Source organism: Schistocerca piceifrons, chromosome 1 (assembly GCF_021461385.2).
Source record: "Schistocerca piceifrons isolate TAMUIC-IGC-003096 chromosome 1, iqSchPice1.1, whole genome shotgun sequence".
Lineage (NCBI taxonomy): Eukaryota > Metazoa > Arthropoda > Insecta > Orthoptera > Acrididae > Schistocerca > Schistocerca piceifrons.
Genome location: NC_060138.1, coordinates 15,214,692 through 15,236,943, shown reverse-complemented (window position 1 = coordinate 15,236,943; position 22,252 = coordinate 15,214,692). Strand labels below are relative to the sequence as shown.

The window sequence follows — 22,252 nt, the reverse complement described above, 5'->3', positions numbered from 1 at the left end:
CGTAACACAAGATGGCAGACTTGTAGCATGTGAGTCAGTATCGAGTATGGAGGTTTTGTATCGATATTCCTGGTACTGACAGATTTGTAGTCATTTATTTACATTGACACATCTTGAATCTACTGAGTTAGAACTAGTTTAAGACTGTTGAAGAATTTTGAGTTTTTGAATTCGGTTATCTCATTAAGAATGTTATCTACATGCTTTGTAATATGTATGAAAATTTCCATTTCTTCCATGTCATCCATTCTTTTACTTTTTCCTATTTTGTGTAAAATTTCAAGGTTGTCTTCGATTTTCAAAGGGTGCCTGTGTCTTCAATGTGAGTTGCTACTGCTGATTTGGTACATTTATCAAGTGTGTAGCAGTCTAAAAGTTCTTTGAATCGAGTTCTGAAATATCTGCCTCTTCAGTTGATATAATATTTATTACATTGACCGCAATTAATTTTGTAAATGCAGCTAGCATATTGCGAATAAGCTTCCTACTTAGGTTGTTGTTGGTGCTGAAGCTGGTTTTTACTTCTGTGTTTTTGAATAATCTTGCTAATTTGTTGGATACTATTCTAAGATATGGCATTTTTACATATTTGACTCTGGGACATTGTCCGTTGTGAGTATAATTTGATGTTGTTTGTCCAGTATATTTTTCATCTGCTGTGACATGGTAGTAATTATAGAAGGATCAATCCATTGTTTATTGCGGTGCATGTTACGGTTTCTACTCCTAGTTGGAGTTCTGTATGTTGCAGTGGAAATTTGTGTGCTCTGTAAAGCACAGCTATTTCGTCGGAGGAGGGGTGTGTTGAGGAGTTTGGCATAGTGGTGTCAGTGCCAGTAGGTTTTCTGTAAACATTGAAAGATACCTTTTGGTTCTGTTTTGATATTTTTATGTCAAGAAAAGGTATGGTGTTGTTCTCTTCCTGTTTAAGGGTGAATAGAATATTTGTATGTAGCCTGTTGAATTTGTTAAAAAGGTTTGTCACTTCATACTCTTTGCTATCAAATAGAATGAGGGTGTCATCTACATTCCTGTGGTAGAATTTAACTTTGCTTGTGATGTTATCAGTCAGTATTTTTTTTCTCTATATGGTGTATAAATATTTTGCCCCCTCCCTCCCCCCCTCCTGCCCCAAAATGCCACATCAGCCACCAAAGTAATAAACAATGGACAGAGCTCTAGGTTAATCCAGTTGAAGATGGTTTATTTTTAAGTAAGATTTCTCTGTATGTATGTATAAACATACGAAGATGAAAAGAACATGTTAAAACGCGTTGTATTATGCTAGATTAAACATAAAACGAAAACATAAAAAAGTGACTGGTAGCAGAAATTACAAATAAATAATTATCCCACACAGTCACGGTTCACACATGTAGCCATTATGGCCTAAAATAATTAGAATCACGATGTTACATAATACACAACAATTCAGCAACCGTTGTTACAAATGACTAGCTGCACAAAATGTCGCGCGTGTTTTGTATAATGGGTACACTGTATCCAACTTACCGAAAAAGTCTGAAGTGTTAATGTGTGTTCACGCGTTTGTAGTTCTCTGATGAAGACGATCTGAGCTACTTCAGAGATTTTGGGATGTCGCTACTGACGCCAGCCCGCTTCGGAGAGCACGATCCTACCGGAGCCGGTACGCCCTCGCCTTCCTGCGAGTGTTTCAACTGAGTTTCCAGGCCGCTTTATACCGACAGTGTAATGGCGAATGCCAAGCACGGTGGAACCTCGCGTTTTTCAAATTAACAAATCATTGCCAGAGGTGAAAGTCACAGAAACAAATCCTAGCAGTAGGCGAGAGCAGAAAGACATAAATCTTTGCATTACTATTGTGGCACTATATCACTGAGCCACGGAGAATACTGTGAAACCCAAAAGACTCGTTTAGGTAAAAGTTTTCTTCGTCAGTCACAACTCTCGTCATTGTACTGTTTTACTGGTGCCGACATCGCCGGACAAGCGAGAAAAACAGATAAGGGGCCGTACGTTTCGCACTAATGCCTAGTGTGCGTTTCAGAACGGATTGTAACGTATTTGTGTTTGTGACGCAGATGAGTCAGTTGGTGAACGGCCACCTCAGACCGGCGGAGGACGAGCTGCTGACCGAGACGTTCGAAGACCTGGACCAGCTGTCGGCCAACTCGAACCCCAAGGAGGTGGAGAAGGTGATCGTGAAGTACTCGCAGTGCCTGGAGCGGCTGGTGCAGAGCCTGGAGCGGGGCGGCGGCGCGGCGCGCGTGCCGCAGGCGCTGGACCGCGTCAACGAGCTGGTGCGGCGCGCGTGGTCGGTGCCGCGGCACGGCCACGAGCTCGGCTACTCGCTGTGCAACGCGCTGCGCGTGTGCGGCGCGCTCGACATGCTGGTGCGCAACTGCTCGTCCGACGACGGCGAGCTGCAGTTTTCGAGCGCGCGCCTGCTCGAGCAGTGCCTCACCACCGAGAACCGCGCGCACGTCGTCGAGTGCGGCCTCGAGAAGGTGGTGAAGGTGGCGTGCGTGTGCATCCGCAACTCGCGCGGCAGCACGGTCGACCACTCGCGCGTCGGCACCGGCATCCTCGAGCACCTCTTCAAGCACAGCGAGGGCACCTGCAGCGACGTCATCCGCCTGGGCGGGCTCGACGCCGTGCTGTTCGAGTGCCGCAAGAACGACGTGGAGACGCTGCGCAACTGCGCTGGCGCGCTCGCCAACCTGTCGCTGTACGGCGGCGCCGAGAACCAGGAGGCCATGATCAAGCGCAAGGTGCCCATGTGGCTGTTCCCCCTCGCCTTCCACAACGACGACAACATCAAGTACTACGCCTGCCTGGCCATCGCCGTGCTCGTCGCCAACAAGGAGATCGAGGCGGCCGTGCTCAAGTCGGGCACGCTCGACCTGGTCGAGCCGTTCGTCACGACCCACAACCCGTTCGAGTTCGCCAAGTCCAACCACGCGCACGCTCACGGCCAGAGCAAGAACTGGCTGCAGAGACTGGTGCCCGTGCTCAGCTCGAAGCGCGAGGAGGCGCGCAACCTGGCCGCCTTCCACTTCTGCATGGAGGCGGGCATCAAGAAGCAGCAGGGCAACACGGAGATCTTCCGCGAGATCGGCGCCATCGAGCCCCTCAAGGTGGTCGCCAGCTGCCCCAACGCCGTCGCCTCCAAGTACGCCGCCCAGGCGCTGCGCCTCATCGGCGAGGAGGTTCCCCACAAGCTGAGCCAGCAAGTACCGCTCTGGTCGACGGAGGACGTCAGGGAGTGGGTCAAGCAGGTGATCACGCCGTAATTCGTCTAACGTCCTCGGGCTCGGGCTCGGTCTCTCTCTTGCGAGAACGGAGTGAAACAGATCGTCCGTTAACACCGTTACTGACTTCTTCTTCTTCTTCTTCTTCTTCTTCCCCTCCGAGTCGGTGGTCCGTCCATGCTGCTACCGACGGCGATACCGTTAAACTCTGACGTTCCTCCGGTATCTCGGTGGCGACAGGGCCCGCAGCCACTAAAAGTATTCCAGTGATCGAGTTTTAACATACTGGACGAAATAGAACGTCTTTTTCCATTGCAGCACAGTTTAGGCTCTGAAGCACTTTTACCATTGTTTGCCAGTATATTCGTCGGAGTGTAATAACTCATCAAAACACACAATCGTGTAAACGTAGTACATTACCAGACTATACAATTAAAGGCACGACGGTAAGCCATTGCACGTAGAACTATAACAGTACGATTACTGTTTTCGATAAACTCAGCGTGACTCTTTAATTCCCCAAGTTCAATAATGTAGCTAACCATCTACGTTTCATCACTGTGTCAGTCCCTCAATCCTTGGGCTCTAACCACAGGCGCATCTTTTATGCAATGATAAAAGGTCGATGGGTGAAGCGTCCACAAATTCCATCGTCATAACGTAGCAAAAGTTCATGCCGAGAACCAGAGAGATTTCTGGCCTTACGTAAAATCTAGAACAGAGTCGAGTCTTCTACACAGTAAGTCGACAACCATTCTCGTGTGGCAATACAAGACTCCAAAGGGAAAGCAAAATTTTTATTTTGCTTTATCATTCACGCAGGCGATTGGACATCCACACGAATGTCACACGAGTTCCTGTATGGAGGACATACAAATAGCCATCCGTGACGTTGACAAGCAACGGAAAGAGATGAAAACAAACAAGTCATCAAATCCGATCAAACCCAAGTTGCTTTTACAGAGAGCGACCTTCGGCGTTGGCCCCTTGCCTGAGTTGTTTTTATCGCGAATCTCTCGCCCAGAGCGGTCACGAGCGACTGGAAAAAGTTGCAGGTGGCTGCTGTATATAAGATAAGAGAAAGGAAGGACCAATATCTTCAGCGTCGGTTTCCTGCAGAGTTCTTGAGCATACTCTACGTTCGAATATAATAAATTTCCTTGAGACAAAGATAATCCTGTCAACACATCAGCATAGATTTAGGACGATCACTTGTGTGATACTCCATATGATCTTTTCTCACATGACGCTCTGCGGACCCAGGATGAACAACATCCAGAGTCCTTATTCTTACATTTCCTGAAGCGTTTGGACGGTGCTCCACTGCAGACTGTTGACGGGAATAGGTTCCCACATATGTGAGTGGTCCGAACACTTCTTAAGCAACAAAACCCAGTACGTTGTCCTCGACAGCGAGTGCCCACCAGACACAAGAATATCGTCAGGAATGCACCACGGAAGTGTGATAGGACGTCTCTTGTTCTCTGAACATATAAACGATGTCACGGACAGGGTGAGCAGCTGTCAGCAACTGTTTGCTGATTACAGGGTGGTATACGGGAGGCTCATTTGTGTAGTTGACGAATGTTTTGACACATTCGTATGCAACAGTGCCAGCGATAAGTATCAGTGGATAGCCGTTTCCACAGTTTTATATCTGTCTTCAGGAACCTCAAGCCACATTAGGGGAAAAACATGTAAAAGAAGACAGGTTAGTAGCAAAAACCCTGTAAATGGCGTAGAAAAGTCTGCAAATTGGAAGAGAATAATTTTCAGTACTAGATCCGAAACATCGTTTTACCAGTAACAGGAAATAATTCATTGCTTTTGTTGGACTCTTATCCTGGGCATCACAATACATCTGTCTTTAGGAGGAGGACGGAAAAACTGTTAATATAATTCGGATTCCGTGCGGAACTAATAGTGTCGTTCAGTCCCTCAGCAAGGAAATTTTTCGACAGTGTAATGCATTTTTCAGAAAACTGTCTGGCAGCACAATTTCCGATAGCTCTTTGGCATTTCATCTTCATCAGCGTAACAGTGTTGTTAAACTTAAACATTCATGCATTGTCAGTTTCCATCATTACGTTTAACGAGTCTGATCGAGTATACCAGTTACGCATCACAATATGCAAAACAACAACAACGACCTTTCTTACTGCACCCCAATTCTGTCTAAATAAATCTGGTAGTCGCTGTGTAGTGCCTACGTGTGTTAGTGTTTCTTTTGTCAGGAGTACCTTGTAAAATGTCTTTTTTCGTCATCCAATACACACTTCATATTTTTGTGACGACTACAGTGAATAAACAAAGAACTGTTCCTTTGTTAGTAAAATATTCATTATTAAAAATTATCAGAACTGTGATACAGAAATTTTTAGAAAATATTTCATCTCAACGAATATAAGTCCCGACTGGTGGAAGTTGTTTGTAATGTAACAGCATGCAAAGCCTTTTCTGTTTTTGCAAGTCACTTGTGTAACAGCTTCATCCGCAACAGTTTAGCTGTCGATATGAACTGCAAGTTATTGAAAATTTGACACATTTTTGATTTAAGTGCTTAAAATTCGCGTTTGTGCGCTTTGAACTTGGCACTGCGCTGCACCACGTCTTGTCACGTCACGGTCGTGTCCGCTTATTTGCCGGCTCGCGCGCTACGGCTCTACAAAGTAAAGTTCTTCATGCCGAATAACTGAACAACTTTAAAATTTTTAAATACTTGCAGTGCGCCTTAGCACCTAACATTTTGACACTGCATTTCTTTCTGTACATTCTTCTCGTGACAAAAATTTCAGGATGGGTTTCGACATGTCAGATTGGACCATTACCTTGGTAGAAGGAATTTCCGTTTGGTGTGATGAATGGCAGTTGGCTCGAAATGTAAAAAATCCAAATTAGTCCTGGCGAGTAGATAAAGACAAATTCGTAATTTTTAGTTAAAGTATTAGTGCTTCGCTGCTTGAGATACTCGTATTCATTAACGGTTTTCTAGGCGTAACGTTGCAAAGGGATGGAACGAGCACGCAAGGTTGGTAGTAGGAAAGACGTGGGGTCGGCATAGGCTTATTGGGAGAAGTCAAGGGAACTGTAGCTCATTTATAAAGAAGAACGCTTATAGAATACTCGATCGACCCATTATTGAGTAATGCTCGAAAGTTTGGGATCCTCAACAGGATGGATTAAGGGAATATATCGATACAGTTCAGAGATATGCTGCGAGATCCGTTACTGGTAGGTTCGATCAACTCGAGAGTATTACAGAGATGCTTCGTGAACTCAAATGGGGACGTTTTTATGGAAAGACGACGTTCTTTTCGTGAAAGACCTTCGAGAAACCTCCTTTTGCAGCCAACTGCAGAACGATTCTGCTGCCACCAACGCACATCCCGTGCAAGGACAAATTAGGGCTCGCACGGAGTTATATAGACCGTCATCCACTTGCGAGGAGTGGAACAGTAAAGGGAGAGACCGACAGCGATACAAGGCACCCTCTGCCGTGCAGCGTAAGGCGGCTTGCGTCGTACGTATTTAGTTGTAGATAGAGGACACAGTAACAAAATAAAAATTGTTAAGTGATGTTTTATGCCATCCAGTAGCGACCACTGCGGTTCTCCGAACGAGACGGCAAAATTTTCTCTGCTATCCATGTCCTCTCCTATTGGATGTCGGTACATTTTATTTGGGTCTACTTGTAAGTCTTGTTTTATCCGTAGTCCAAATAAGCCCTCTCCATATGGCCCTGCCATCTGAATCTACGTGTTTGCCGTAAGTCCTACAGTTTCTCTGCTCCGACGTTTTGGTACCAGTTGTGCACAGAGCGCTTTTCCGACTTGTCTCATTTGAGACCTTATTTTCGGTCCTGTTTCCCTAGTTTCTCTGGAACAAACAACTTCGTGCAGTTGAATGGAATTCTGCTGTTCCAGAGCAGCTACAGCATCTATCTAGCAAGACGAATCTTGAGTATTTCGTTTATCTCACATTGCGCTCGTTACAATATCTCCGAAATTTACGTAGAACGTTCGAAAATAACACTCTTATAGCAACCGCCTCAGTCATAAATTGCGTTTTCTACTCAAGCACGCAGTGCATTAGTAGTGGGGCAAAGGCGGTGCCACCCAACTTTCCACTGTTGCCAAATGTATTGAAGATGGCGGCGGTGACGCCATCCGAGATGACAGTATGTCGACTCGGCAACAGCACACGACGTCATCCGAGATGGCGACTTTTGTCGGGAAAATAGGCCAATTGTGCTACATCCACTAACCTAAACCCCAGAAAAAATGGCGAGAAATTCGAATTTTGGCGGGAAAATAGTCCAATTGGGCTATGTCCACTAACCTAACCCTCCAGAAGAAATTGGCGTGAAATTCAGATTCCAACATGATAATGCCTGCAAAACCATACTTTTCTTTACTATTATTGATTATCATTTATTATTTATTATTATTATCATTTATTATTATTATTGGCCTACCTCCACTAGAAAATTCGCGTCAAATTGAAATTCCAGCACAATAATGGCTGAAAAGCCGTACTTCTCTTCATTATTATTGATTATCATTCATCATTTATTATTATTTATTATTATTATTGGTCTACCTCCACTAGAAAATTGCGCCAAATTCAAATTCCAACACGATAATGTCTCGAAAACTGTACTTCTATTTTTTATTATTTATTATCATTTATTATTATTTATTCAAGAAACCCGATTTTCGCGGCGAGAAAGCCATTTGCGTTACATCCATAACAAAAATCTATCACTAGTTCAAATCCCAACACCATAATCGATCACACGTACGAAATACTCCACATCCTACCAACTTTCGCGGTCACTTATCTTTTTTCACTGCTAACCTATCAAAATAGCATCAAATAACAAAGTGCACTTATAGTATCCTAAGTCACATCCTTTGATTTTGCAGGGGGAAATGGACTCGAGTCTTTATTTCAAGCAGTACGGCCATCACTTGTTATCAGTACACATCTTTGAGATGGCAGCAACACCCAGTGCAGTCCCCACAACGCGGAGTTAGTTCAGACCGTCGCCACCCCGGCAGCCAGTGCGCGGACCGCTACCGACGGCGGTCACGTGAGGCGGCTGCTCGCGCACTGGGGGCCGGCCCGCCCTACCTGCTGGACCGGGGATCGCTCCCACGTCGTAAACATGTTTTCGCTGGACACGCTGGAACTTGCCGAGGTTGATGTCACAACGGTCCGTTGTCCGTTCACCACGTGTATTCGTCGCCTCCGCACATTTCCCGCCAAAATTGTTCGCCTGGGAGCGGAATCACACAACGGTCGATCTTTCGGCTCAGCACGTGGTGGGCAAAGAACGCCCCGCCACACTTTTGACTCGAAAGTCGTTTTCCTGGACACGTTCAAACCTGCATATGCCGACCGTTCGCTATCCATCACGTGTCTTTGTGCGACCAAGAACACCCTGCTACACTTTTGGCGCCAAAGTTTGCTCGAGAGTGGAATGCACCATGCCTGTACAACAGGTGGTGCAGCACATGTGCTCGCCACGACATCCGTCAGTAAGTTAATTGATCACCCAACTCTTATTATTCAACCCACATTCTGCACTTACCTAATCCAAGATCGTCGCGAAAACACACGCCCGTACACACGAGCCATCGCGTGCGCCTAGCTTAGTATCTCCGCAAGTGAATGTAGCAAAGTTCGCATGATAATTAAATTGATCAATTAATTAACCTCTCTGATGCGGAAAAGTGCCACGTCCACCTAGACTTAGAATCAATTTTCGCCAGTGCCCGACCACCTGGACTTGGAATGAAATCGTTAAAGTCCCTACCGACCAACACATCCCCTTACCGACCCATGTTCGTTGGCCAACATGTACTAATGTTTACTGCCGTTTACTAACGTGCTCTAACGTGTATTAAGCTACATTAACTAATATCACATTCTGTCTATACGAGTAAGCCAAGTTTGAATTCTGATGGTCAGTTCGTGTTCCGCTACCAACACAAGAAAATTGTGGCCAACAAAGCCACTAACCTAAGTCACTTGTGATGACTCAAAATCGTCGGTGTTGCCTCTCTCACGCAGCACGAGCACGAGACCACCCACGTCACAGCTTGGACCTTTACACTCGCGTCGGACATACTCCTGTATAAATATTCTGGCTAAACTATGACCTGAATACAGTTGTTCAATCCACACGGTGTAGGACATGGCCAGAGCACACCCCCAGTACCTATGCCGAGAACATCGCTCGCCCCACCTGTAGTTAACCGTCGAGAGACGGAAATATGCTGCAATCACATCCCTCGCGCTCTCGAAGCTACTTGCCTCAGCCATTCGATCTAACAAAACCTCCAAGCAGAAAAAATAATAACCAACTCGAACTCTCTCATATTCTATATCGTCCCACAAATACTTAACGTACATTTTATTTAGGCATCGAGTATATCTATCACTCTCAAACAAAAACCACTCGCCCTGACGGACCTGGTGTCATGTTACACAGTCGGCAGACACGCAAACAGCTCCTAATTTCAGTGCACAATATCAAACTGTTCCTAAATAATGCAGTACACATAACTGTAAACACCATCAGTACTCGTAATCTGCCCAAATAACGCATAGCAAAATAACTCAACAGACGCACGCAATCAACCTGTCCCACACTAAGTCACACGTCCGACAGCCCTCAATTCGCTCAAAGGTTCGACCCCTCAAACATGACTTGATGACAACCGCATTCACACCTAACACCGGAGAAATTCATATCACCTAGACGCCAAACATGACTATCCAAGCCAGGCAGCGCATGTCGTCTGTCATAGTCCTAACTCTCAGCGGTCCAACACACTGGTTAATGCCACATTCCATTGCTTGCCTGTCTATTTACGACACATCTCCACCTTCACGTCTGTTGTCAGAATAGCCGAGAGCGAGTTGACACACACACACCATCTGCACACATCCCAGCGCTGCGCTCTCTTCACAATCTAAAACGATCATCTGACTATGTATAACAAATAAGAGCCCAGTCAACCTCTCCGAAATTGTATAGTGCCCCCAGAAATAGTTAACGCTCGCTTTCGTGTTTTCTCAGCTTATTTGTAAATTCAAATTCTTACCCTAACAGGACTTGTTCAGGAAAATAATACTGAATGCGCTCCTAACCTCCTACCCTTCCAGCTCTCAGCATACGCAACTGTCTCAACCCTCCTATATCCCAGCACAACCGATTAATCATTCTTATTCCTTCTTATCGAATTTACCGACCTAATTTCCTAAGGCCCCGTTTTCGAAGCACGATCCTGCTTTCTTTCTGAGGCTTTCTGTGCTTGCTTTTACAGAGGTCGCTAAATTACCCCACAGCCTCCTCAATCGACACACAGACACACACACACACACACACACACACACACACACACACACACACACACACAAACACAAACACACGGTCATCCTCTCTACTCATCCCTAGAAATGGAACGCATAGTTATCAGCTATTCGGTCATTCCGACATATGTAGAGGCCGTCAATCACTTTCAGGGGTTAGTTTGGAAAGTCACCACAACGCCACCAGACTCTTCTAGTTTTCTAGTGTTGTAGCTGTCCTTTATTTAAAATCATTCAGTGTTACGCTATCAAGCATAAGAATATGATTTACAAGGTGCAAGGTATAGTTTCCTGTGAGAGGCCGTGCATCAGTCCCTGTTAATGTCGGTTTAGAATCAGACACGGGCTTCGAAGTCGCGACAGGAAGACGAAATGTTCGGCAGTGTGAAAAAACGTGGTAGAAAACAGTGTTTGAACCAGGGTCAGAGGTAGCTTCTCATTCGCTTAGAGTAAGGGTTTTCAAACTTTAAAGTGGTCTTTGCAGCGTCTGAATATCTTCCATACTCCGAACGCACGATGAGGATTCGGGTCTTTTCTTTTTTTCTCTTTTCGTGTTGGCTGTCGGAACGATCGAATACAGGAAATAAATTGTAGCAGTTGTATCGCGATATGTGTGTGTGGGAGAGTTGCTGGAAATCCACGTGAGGCGCACGAGACGGCGGGAAGCGGGCAGCGGGCAGCGCGCGCGGTGTCTTTGTCGACATCTGCTGTACGTCTCCTGTTGCTTTACAGATCGGTTTTGCCGAGTACGCCAACAACTTCACCGAGAGCAGAGTGGACGGCGACCTGCTGCTGCAGCTGACCGAGGAAAACCTGAGGGACGACATCGGCATCGCCAACGGCATCCGCAGGAGGAGGTGGGTAAGCTGACCGCCGGCAGGCGCGTGCGCCGTAGCTCCTCAGTATTACGGACCGCCTGACCTCTGCGTCTTCTCGGCAGGTTCACGAGGGAGCTGCAGAACCTGAAGAAGATGGCCGACTACAGCAGCCGCGACGCCGGCAACCTCAACACGTTCCTGCAGACGATCGGGCCGGAATTCTCCATCTACACGTACTCCATGCTGAACGCGGGCGTTGACAAGGACTCGATCAGGTCCCTGTCCGAGGAGCAGCTGGCCAACGAGTGCGGCATCACCAACAGCATACACCGGCTGCGCATCCTCAACTCCATCAGGGAGATGGAGACGGGGCTGGGCAGCTCCTACGACGAGAGCCCCGACAAGTCGCTCGACGTGTTCGTCAGCTACAGGCGCTCCAACGGCTCCCAGCTGGCGAGGTAACTCTCTCCCGACCGGTCTCACAATTATACTCTGCAGATAGTCTGGCAGCTACTGTCGACTGAACGCACCCTGTGTTCGCCTTCCAGCTTACTGAAGGTCCACTTGCAGCTCCGGGGCTTCTCCGTCTTCATAGACGTGGAGAGGCTGGAGGCGGGCAAGTTCGACAACAACCTGCTGCAGAGCATCCGGCAGGCGAAGCACTTCCTGCTGGTGCTCACGCCCAAGGCGCTCGACCGCTGCATCGGCGACACCGACTGCAAGGACTGGGTGCACAAGGTGAGCCGGGCGGCGGGCGGCGGGCGGCGCCGCTCCCTCCTCCGTCAATCTCTCTTTCTCTTCCCTTTGGCTCAGCACTACTTTGTTGTTGGCGTCATTTGTGAAATGAAGTTTTTGCCTTCCTCACTTCAAAAGAGACCCTTCGTTGTGTGTGACTTTGTGTAAGTTAAATATTTTACAGGTATTTATGCGGCAAAATATGGAAACTACAGGGCTTAACAAAAATGTACGGCACAAACTGCACCCTTTTAACCGTGCTTCAACGATACCACGATAGGTGTTATATGCTGCAAACTGCAGGACACATTGCTTACAAGAAGACGAAGAAATTATGTTGTACGAAGATTGGAAAATCCATGTTAGCCGGCCGTGGTGACCGAGCAGTTCTAGGCGCTTCAGTCCGTAACCACGCGACCGCTACGGTCGCAGGTTGGAATCCTGCCTCGGGCACGGATGTGTGTGTGATGTCCTTAGGTTAGTTAGGTTTAAGTAGTTCTAAGTTCTAGCGGACTGATGACCCCAGATGTTGAGTCCAATACCGCTCAGAGCCATTTGAACCAAACTCCATGTTACAACTCATCTTCTCCAACTCATTAATCGTAGGAAACACACGAACAGAACATTAGAATCGTGGGGAACGTGCACTCTTGGTGACGTCTGTTTACGTTGTGCACCACAAGTGTTTTGTTTAACATGTGCCTGTTGCCATGTGACGTAGGCCTACGTCGTTGCTTGTTTACAGGTTCCAGCGATCAGTACGACCGTTGCGAGCATACAGGTTCCTACGTAGAGTTAATCGTAGACTGTGCTCGTGCAGTGGTAGTGTACACAAATGTAAAGAGGGCAGAAGCCCATTTAGTGTATCGATTAGCTGACGGCAATGGCTCTCGCGCTCAACATTGGACCGCGAGAGATTGCCTGGACGAAGGTGTCCTGACAGGAAAACGTTTGAATCCACTGATCGTCGACTTACAGAATACGGAGCATTTAAAACTGTTATTCGTGACCGGGAGAGGCCTAGAAGGACGAGGACACCGCAACGGGAGGCGGCAGTTCTCGAAGCAGTTGACGACAACAATAGTGTCAGTACAAGACACGTAGCTGCGGCACTGAATGATACACGAGTACCAGCTGCATCCATACTATTTACAGGTGTGCAGGCAATATCGTCAGTGATTTTCTTCTGCGAACAGTTTATTCAACAAAGTATGTTCACGGATGACGCGTCGTTTCTACGACGTCGGATTATAAATTTTCATAATCAGCATGTACAGACGGACTTCAGTCCTCATACAACTGTTGAAGCAAGTCATCAGTAAAGATTTTCTGCCAATGTTTGGCCGGGCGGCGTTGGTGACTGTTTGGTAGGGTCTCACTTTCTGCCACCAGGATCAACAGACAAATTTCGAAGAGAATGTTGTACATAATCTGTCAGCAGATCATCTCAGATGTGCAACAAAACACGTACTTCATGCATGGTGGGGCACCTCCTCATTTTAGTGCTTATGTCCGTCGGCTCCTATAAATAACACATTCGGCGAGAGATAGATACGTAGAGATAGGCCAACGGCATGATCTCTACGCTTTCCGGAAATAAACTCGCTGGATTTTTATTTTATTTGTGGGGTGTTTGAAAGTTCTTGTGGATGGAACCCCAGTACAAGACATTCAGAGTCTCCGTGCCCGTAATATGGAAGGCTGTGAAACCGTAGGCAATACTCGAAGAATACATCACCACACCCGAGATCCACGACAACGGCAGGTTGATACTTGTATCAAGGCCCAAGGAGGGCATTCTGAACATCTCCAGTAAGCATGTGGTATGGTTGGGCGTTCTGTTCGCGTGTGTTTCCCATGATTAATGACGTTTTCAGACCCATGTTCATGTAACGTTGTTTCTTCGCAATTTGTGCAGTACATTTGTGTTACACCCAGTGTACAAAAAAAAAAAAAAAAAAAAAAAAATGGTTCAAATGGCTCTGAGCACTATGGGACTTAACATGTATGGTCATCGGTCCCCCTAGAACTTAGAACTACTTAAACCTAACTAACGTAAGGACATCACACAACACCCAGTCATCACGAGGCAGTGAAAATCCCTGACCCCGCCGGGAATCGAACCCGGGAACCCGGGCGTGGGAAGCGAGAACGCTACCGCACGACCACGAATTGCGGACACCCAGTGTACATTTATAATATAAAAATGGCCCACAGTTTAAAAGTAAAAGCGGAAGCGTCACACACACAAGACTGCATTGTTTATGAAGATGGTATCTGTTCATGTCCGAAAGAACAGATACCACTGGTGATGTTGCAGCCCTCGAAGAATCAAATTACAATGAAGTACACACATTTTCAACTGTCCCCGTTGATATTTATCGATGCCTGTAAGCAGCCAATGGTCTGCATTTCATTGTAATTTCAGACTGCATTGTAGTGGCTGATGAACATTATGATCAAATTGTCAGTCGTGAATCAGTGGCAACTGTTCGGCAACACGGCTTAGCAATGTCAGACAGCGGGTCTACATCATTTGTTGAGGCACTTGCGTATTTAAATGAAGCCCGTTATTTCACTGACAATCCACCAGAAAGCGATGCAGAGCTCACCGTTCAAGGTGGTAGAATCAGTAGGCGTAATTTCGAAGCTATGACTTCCTTCAAATAGAGAAAGAAATTTTGCGCATTTGCGTCGCCTATGTTACCACCTACCTATTCGAGAGTTGCAAGGCCGTTACCAACCTCGCCTACTAGGTCAGTCAAAACCAAATCATAAGTATCTGTAATTCACTAGAAACGTAATTTTTGATTGTTTGTAAAGCAATTTTGATTTCAAATTGGATTACATTGAAAATCGCACTGAATAGCGATGAAGAAGCTAGTTCTGTGCTGAATTGCTGTACGACGCTAAAACACTGTTCATCTACGTCTACATCTACATCTACGTCCACAGGGATACTCCGAAAATCACACTTAAGTGCCTGGCAGAGGGTTCATCGAACCGCCTCCACAATAACTCTCCATTATTCCAATCTCGAACACCGCGCGGAAAAAAACGAACTTCTATATCTTTCAGTGCGAGCTCTGATTTCCCTAATTTTATTATGATGGTCGTTCCTTCCTATGTAGGTCGGCGTCAACAAAATATTTTCACATTCGCAGGAGAAAGTTGGTGATCGCAATTTCGTGAGAAGATTCCTTCACAACGTAAAACACGTTTGTTTTAACGATGCCCGCCCCAAATCCTGTATCACGTCAGTAACACTCTCTCACCTATTTCGCAATAATACAAAACGTGCTGCTCTTCTTTGAACTTTCTCGATGTACTCCGTTAACCCGATCTGGTAAGGATCCCAGACCGCGCAGCAATTATCTAAAAGAGGATGGACAAGCGTAGCATAGGCAGTCTCTTTAGTAGATCTGTTGCATCTTCTAAGTGTTCTGCCAATAAAACGTAGTCTTTGGTTTGCATTCCCCATGACATTTTCTATGCGTTCTTTCCAATTTGAGTTGTTCGTAATTGTAATTCCTTGGTATTTAGCTGAATTTACGGCCTTTAGATTTGACTGATTTATCGTGTAAGCGAGTTTAACGGATTCCTTGTAGCACTCATGCGGATGACCTCACACGTTTCACCTCACACGTTTTATTATTTAGGGTCAACTGCCAATTTTCGCACCATAAGTCATCTTTACTAAATCGTTCTGCAATTTGTTTTGATCTTCTAATTCGTTTACTAGACAATAAACGACAGCATCATCTGCAAACAACCTAAGATTGCTGCTCTGATCGTTGACATAGACAAGGAATAGCAGAGGCCGTATAAGAGTTCCTTGGGGAACGACAGAAATCAGTTCTGTTTTGCTGGATGACTACCCGTCAGTTACTACGAACTGTGACCTCAGTGAATCACTAATCCAGTCACATAGCTGTGACGATATTCCATAAGCACGCAATTTCACTACAAGCCACTTGTGTGCTACAGTGTCAAAAGCCTTCTGGAAATCGAGAAACACAGAATCAATTTGAAACCCCTTTTCAATAGCACTCAGCACTTCGTATAAGTAAAGAGATAATTATATTTCACAAGAACGGTGTTTTCTAAATCCGTGTTGACTGTGTGTCAATAGACCTCTCTCTTCGAGGTAATCCATAATGTACGTAAACAATATATGCTCCAAAACCCTGCTGCACATCGACGTTAGTGGTATGGTCCTGTAAGTTAGTGGATTACTCCTCTTGCCTTTGTTTAATATTGGTGTAACCTGTGCAACTGTCCAGTTTTTGGATACGGATCTTTCGTCGAGCGTCCGGTTGTATAAGATTGTTAAGTATGGAGCTATTCCTTTCAGTGTATGCTACACTGAAAGGAACCTAACTGGTATAGAGCGTGGACCAGAAACGCTTTCATTCAGTGATTTCAGTTGCTTCTTTACTGAGAGGATATCTACACTCCTGGAAATTGAAATAAGAACACCGTGAATTCATTGTCCCAGGAAGGGGAAACTTTATTGACACATTCCTGGGGTCAGATACATCACATGATCACACTGACAGAACCACAGGCACATAGACACAGGCAACAGAGCATGCACAATGTCGGCACTAGTACAGTGTATATCCACCTTTCGCAGCAATGCAGGCTGCTATTCTCCCATGGAGACGATCGTAGAGATGCTGGATGTAGTCCTGTGGAACGGCTTGCCATGCCATTTCCACCTGGCGCCTCAGTTGGACCAGCGTTCGTGCTGGACGTGCAGACCGCGTGAGACGACGCTTCATCCAGTCCCAAACATGCTCAATGGGGGACAGATCCGGAGATCTTGCTGGCCAGGGTAGTTGACTTACACCTTCTAGAGCACGTTGGGTGGCACGGGATACATGCGGACGTGCATTGTCCTGTTGGAACAGCAAGTTCCCTTGTCGGTCTAGGAATGGTAGAACGATGGGTTCGATGACGGTTTGGATGTACCGTGCACTATTCAGTGTCCCCTCGACGATCACCAGTGGTGTACGGCCAGTGTAGGAGATCGCTCCCCACACCATGATGCCGGGTGTTGGCCCTGTGTGCCTCGGTCGTATGCAGTCCTGATTGTGGCGCTCACCTGCACGGCGCCAAACACGCATACGACCATCATTGGCACCAAGGCAGAAGCGACTCTCATCGCTGAAGACGACACGTCTCCATTCGTCCCTCCATTCACGCCTGTCGCGACACCACTGGAGGCGGGCTGCACGATGCTGGGGCGTGAGCGGAAGACGGCCTAACGGTGTGCGGGACCGTAGCCCAGCTTCATGGAGACGGTTGCGAATGGTCCTCGCCGATACCCCAGGAGCAACAGTGTCTCTAATTTGCTGGGAAGTGGCGGTGCGGTCCCCTACGGCACTGCGTAGGATCCTACGGACTTGGTGTGCATCCCTGCGTCGCTGCGGTCCGGTCCCAGGTCGACGGGCACGTGCACCTTCCGCCGACCACTGGCGACAAGATCGATGTACTGTGGAGATCTCACGCCCCACGTGTTGAGCAATTCGGCGGTACGTCCACCCGGCCTCCCGCATGCCCACTATACGCCCTCGCTCAAAGTCCGTCAACTGCACATACGGTTCACGTCCACGCTGTCGCGGCATGCTACCAGTGTTAAAGACTGCGATGGAGCTCCGTATGCCACGGCAAACTGGCTGACACTGACGGCGGCGGTGCACAAATGATGCGCAGCTAGCGCCATTCGACGGCCAACACCGCGGTTCCTGGTGTGTCCGCTGTGCCGTGCGTGTGATCATTGCTTGTACAGCCATCTCGCAGTGTCCGAAGCAAGTATGGTGGGTCTGACACACCGGTGTCAATGTGTTCTTTTTTCCACTTCCAGGAGTGTATTTCTAAATTATTCATGTTGGCAGCTGTTCTGGATTCCAATTTTGGAATATTGACTTGGTCTTCTTATGTGAAGGAATTTCGGAAGATTGTGTTTAATAACTCTGCCTTTGCAGCACTGTCTTCGATGGTAGTTCCATTGCTATCGCGCAGGGAAGACATTGATTGTATCTTGCCGCTAGCATAGTTTTCATACGACCAGAACCTCTTTGGATTTTCTGCCAGGTTTCGCGGCAAACTTTCGTTGTGGAAACTGTTTAAGTCCGCGCTAAATTTCGAGCTTATGTAAAAGATTGCAATCTTGTAGATTCTGCGTTCGTTTCGATCTGGCATGCTTTCTTCGTTGTTTCTGCAACCGTGTTCTAACCCGCTTTGTGTACCAAGGAGGATTAGCTCCGTCGTTTCTTACGTTATTCGGCATAAAACTCTCAGTTGCTGTCGATACTGTTTCTTTGAATTCAAGCCACGTTGGCCTACACTTACAATATTAATTTGGAAGGAGTGGAGATTTTCTCTCAAGATAGCATCAAGTGAATTTATATCTGAATTTTTGAGATGGTATCGTCAAAATGATAAGCACGATTTTTATCTGCATCAAACCACGACTAAAAAAGCCATAGTGACACACGTAACACCTCCCCCCCCCTCCTCGCCCCCACACCCACTCACACGTGTGTGTGCGTGCGTGCGTGTGTGCCCTTGAATCTGGATACGCGATGGACTCAAGCGTGACTCGCCAAATGCGAAATTACTAAGCTAGGCTATGGCCAGCCGGCAACATAGGTCACTAGGTAGAAAATATGTTTCAGACAGGTTATTCTGATGTTTATATAAAATGAAAATGGGAAATGTGTACTAAATGTGCTTTATGATAAAAATATTTCACGTTAAAGTAACACTGTCGTACTATGTCTAATAAACATTTTTTTAAAAAAGACGGTGAAATGTTTTTTGAAACTATTTATGTACAGGTAAGAAACGAAATAGGTTAGAAAAACATTCGACATGCCTTCAAACGATGCTCTAAATCATGCGCAGCAAATTAGGTGCGTCCAATGTTTCCTTAAACTGATTTATTTTTTACTTTTAAAATTATCGTTGCACAAAACAGTTGACCGCTTTTCCATTTTTTTATTGTCAAGTTTTTTAGAAAGTATAAAATATGATACACACTCCTAAAAAACAGGCAACACTCTCCAGGGCTGTGTTTAGTGACACCAGCGTTTAATACACGCGTATCGCGGGATTGGTAGTGACCTTTTTTTTCCACGCTTATCGGCGACCAGACAGCCCCCTATGCATTCTTTTCTTTACCTCTGCAGGAGCTCGGCTGACTAATTCATGGTCGAGTACAACCGTGCCCCACTGGCTAGTACGTACTCCTGTTGAGCGGCTGCAGCCATTTGAACGAATTCGAACTGCGGGTCAGCGGGAAGGTGGATGGACGTGTTGACGGACTGGTGCGTGTGGCGATCGCACTATATCGCAGGTGCTTCGCTGCTTTCAGCAGTGGTCTCTGGAACACTCCCACATCCATAGATGTTCGCACAGATGAGATGATACTTAATTTATGTAGCCAGCAACAGCTATTCATGAAACGTTCCAGTTATAACCAACTATTAGTTTGCATATGAGAGTTCGGACAAAATTTCATTGTGTAATTTTTAGGGAGTCTTGTCTTCGCTCCATTCAAACATTTGACCAATAAACTAGAGTTTTAGTAATAGATTATCGGCGTAGACACCAATTCTCAGAGGTATTCTACGTTAAAAAATTTAAGTATCTTCAGAGTGAATCACCTAAAAATTGTGCTGCTAATGTTGCTGTTGATGTGCGGTTTTCAAACAATGAATTGTTAGTAAGCGACTAGTATTGTTAACAGTCACTCTACAGATTGTAATAACATTTAGAAAGCGTATTTTTTGTGCAAACACACACTTTTTAAAATGAGACAGTGCCTATTGATACTACCGAGCGAAAAGTAGGGTAAATTAGAATGTCAGTGGTGTTTGTCGCAGGATTCCAGTGCGAGTCGTTTACGAGATCAGTATTTTGAAAGAGGTTGCACACCGACTCTTGTCTGTGTTATTGAACGTAATTGCTAGGTACGGTGTTCTTATGTTTGCCAACACTGCTCTTATGTGTTCTTTGAGTGCATTACGACTCGCTAGTCAGTCAGTGCGTGGAAGTACAAGCAGTAGGTCGTGAGTGCGTGAGTAGGCTACGGTATTTATCAATGCCGAAAAAACCGACGTGCTCATGGTGTGTGGAGAGTGTTCTTGCTGCTGTTGCAGCTGATCCGCAAATTAGCTGCCGCGCAGTCGCACCAGGAAGTGGCACGAGTGAGCCAAGTTTCCTCTGCACTCTCCGTCACTATCACCTCTCTCTCTCCATCGAGAACTGCTCGAAAAAGTTATTGAGAGTCATGTAACTTAATGCAGGATACTCCAGATGTATGATGAAACCTCATTTACATCGTAGAGAGATCAGTGAACGCGCACAAGTATGGCAGCCTCCTTACAGACCATCTCCCACACACGAATGCTAGAAGAGGTTCCTCTCCAGACTAGGAGGAGCCTGTGGTACCGACATAATGGCTGTCCAGCCCATACTGAACGAAATACTACAGCATGTCTTCACGAATTGTTTCCTAGTCGTTGGAATGGATGCAAAGCACCTGTCTTGACCGGCCCATTCCCTGAATTTGACGCCTGTACATTTCTTTCGGGGGGGGGGGGGGAGGGGGGGAAGCTAAAAAACGCTGTATTCAAAGGTATACAAACTACACCCGATGATATGTGACGACGTACTACTTCACCCTCCCAGGACATCTCCGCTGAAATGCTAACACTCGTCAGCAGTCGCTGAACAGTGAACTGGAAACTTGTTTCATCTCTCGTCATAATCCACATAATTAGTGTATGCACTTGTGTTGTTCTTTAGTGTGTGCTACCGCAGGTATTGTACAAATATCGGTGTGGGAACTTTTCAAAATGCGGTACCTCGTAAACGACTCGCAGTAGAATCCTGCAACAAACACCACTGACTTTCTAATTTACCCTACTTTTAGTTTTTTAACATCAATAGGCGTCGTTCCATTTAAAAAAAAGTGTATGTTTGCACAAAAAACACACTCTATAAGTGTAAGCCTGTTTATATGGTTAACAGTACGAGCCCTTCACTACCAATCCATTCTGCGAAAACGGCACATTAATAGCACTTCCGATTTCAGCTTTATTTGTGGTACAAGTTGTAGGTGATTCAAATTAGCCAGCCCGGTCACCACACGCGCACATTCAAGCAGACCGCCAGAGACAGTGTCACCGGACGTGTTTCCTGAAACCGAACGAACGTAGCTTTTGCTCACCTATCTTAACTTATGACTCCCGAAAAAGACGCATTTAACTGGTGAGAAGCATTCGAACAAGTTGTAATTCAGGAACCCACAGATGTCTGTGTACAGCCGCATTTTAGAGCGTGCAAGTACTTGAATTAGCGCCAACTTCAGAAACGGCACAACTTATCGAATTTTTTTCCTAAGAATTATTTCTGAGCACAACATCCACTGCACGCTGTACATACTGCAACACCCTTACAAGCTTTTCAGACTGTTTCTGACCTCCATATATATATAATCTGTGCCCTGTTAATAGCATACGAAATGAATGGGAATGATCGAACAACGTATTTTAAGGCGAAACGCATTGGTGCAGAACTCAGACGTAGAGAAAAAGAGAATTTTCGGAGTCGGAGGATTTCAGAAGGAGGCAATGCTATCATCCAGCGGGAGAAGGGCAGGTGGTGTGCCTGCCATCGACCACTGAACGGGCGTCCAGGGCCAGGTAGCCCATGTGGTGACGCGGCTTCCTAACCACGGGGCAAATCGGTATTCCTCGCGTCAACAAACATTGCCACAAGTGCAAGAAGTGGTAAGTAACAGATAGAAGTCTTAGGATTGATCGGTGATTGAACCCGAGATGTTTGGATCCGTAATCAATATGAGACATTAATTAAGGAATGTCAAAGCTGGTTGGCCATAACATTTGTGAGGGGCACTTCATAAACTGATAGCAGTACCGAATTAACATTTCCAACTGGTGGCGGACATTTTTCTGTGTTGTCAACGCTGGTAATGCTACACACCTTGACTTTAAAGTAACCTTTTTTTATGGAACCCGTATCCGTTTCTTAAGAGCTGAGAGAACTGTTGAA

At 46.1% G+C, this 22,252-nt stretch overlaps 1 protein-coding gene across 6 annotated transcripts in view; it reads left to right on the top strand.

The window, feature by feature from the left end:
• The window catches only part of LOC124788346 (NAD(+) hydrolase sarm1), an 894,874-nt gene that overhangs the window by 850,406 nt on the left and 22,216 nt on the right, over positions 1-22,252 (top strand). For 5 of the 6 annotated variants that reach the window (XM_047255633.1, XM_047255619.1, XM_047255610.1 and 2 more), the window contains 4 exons: positions 2,064-3,260; positions 11,346-11,470; positions 11,554-11,889; positions 11,980-12,169. In XM_047255633.1, coding sequence (XP_047111589.1) covers positions 2,064-3,260; positions 11,346-11,470; positions 11,554-11,889; positions 11,980-12,169 — 1,848 coding nt within the window. Of the gene's footprint in view, positions 1-2,063; positions 3,261-11,345; positions 11,471-11,553; positions 11,890-11,979; positions 12,170-22,252 lie in introns of those variants that run through there. The other variant, XM_047255647.1, reaches the window with a different exon arrangement.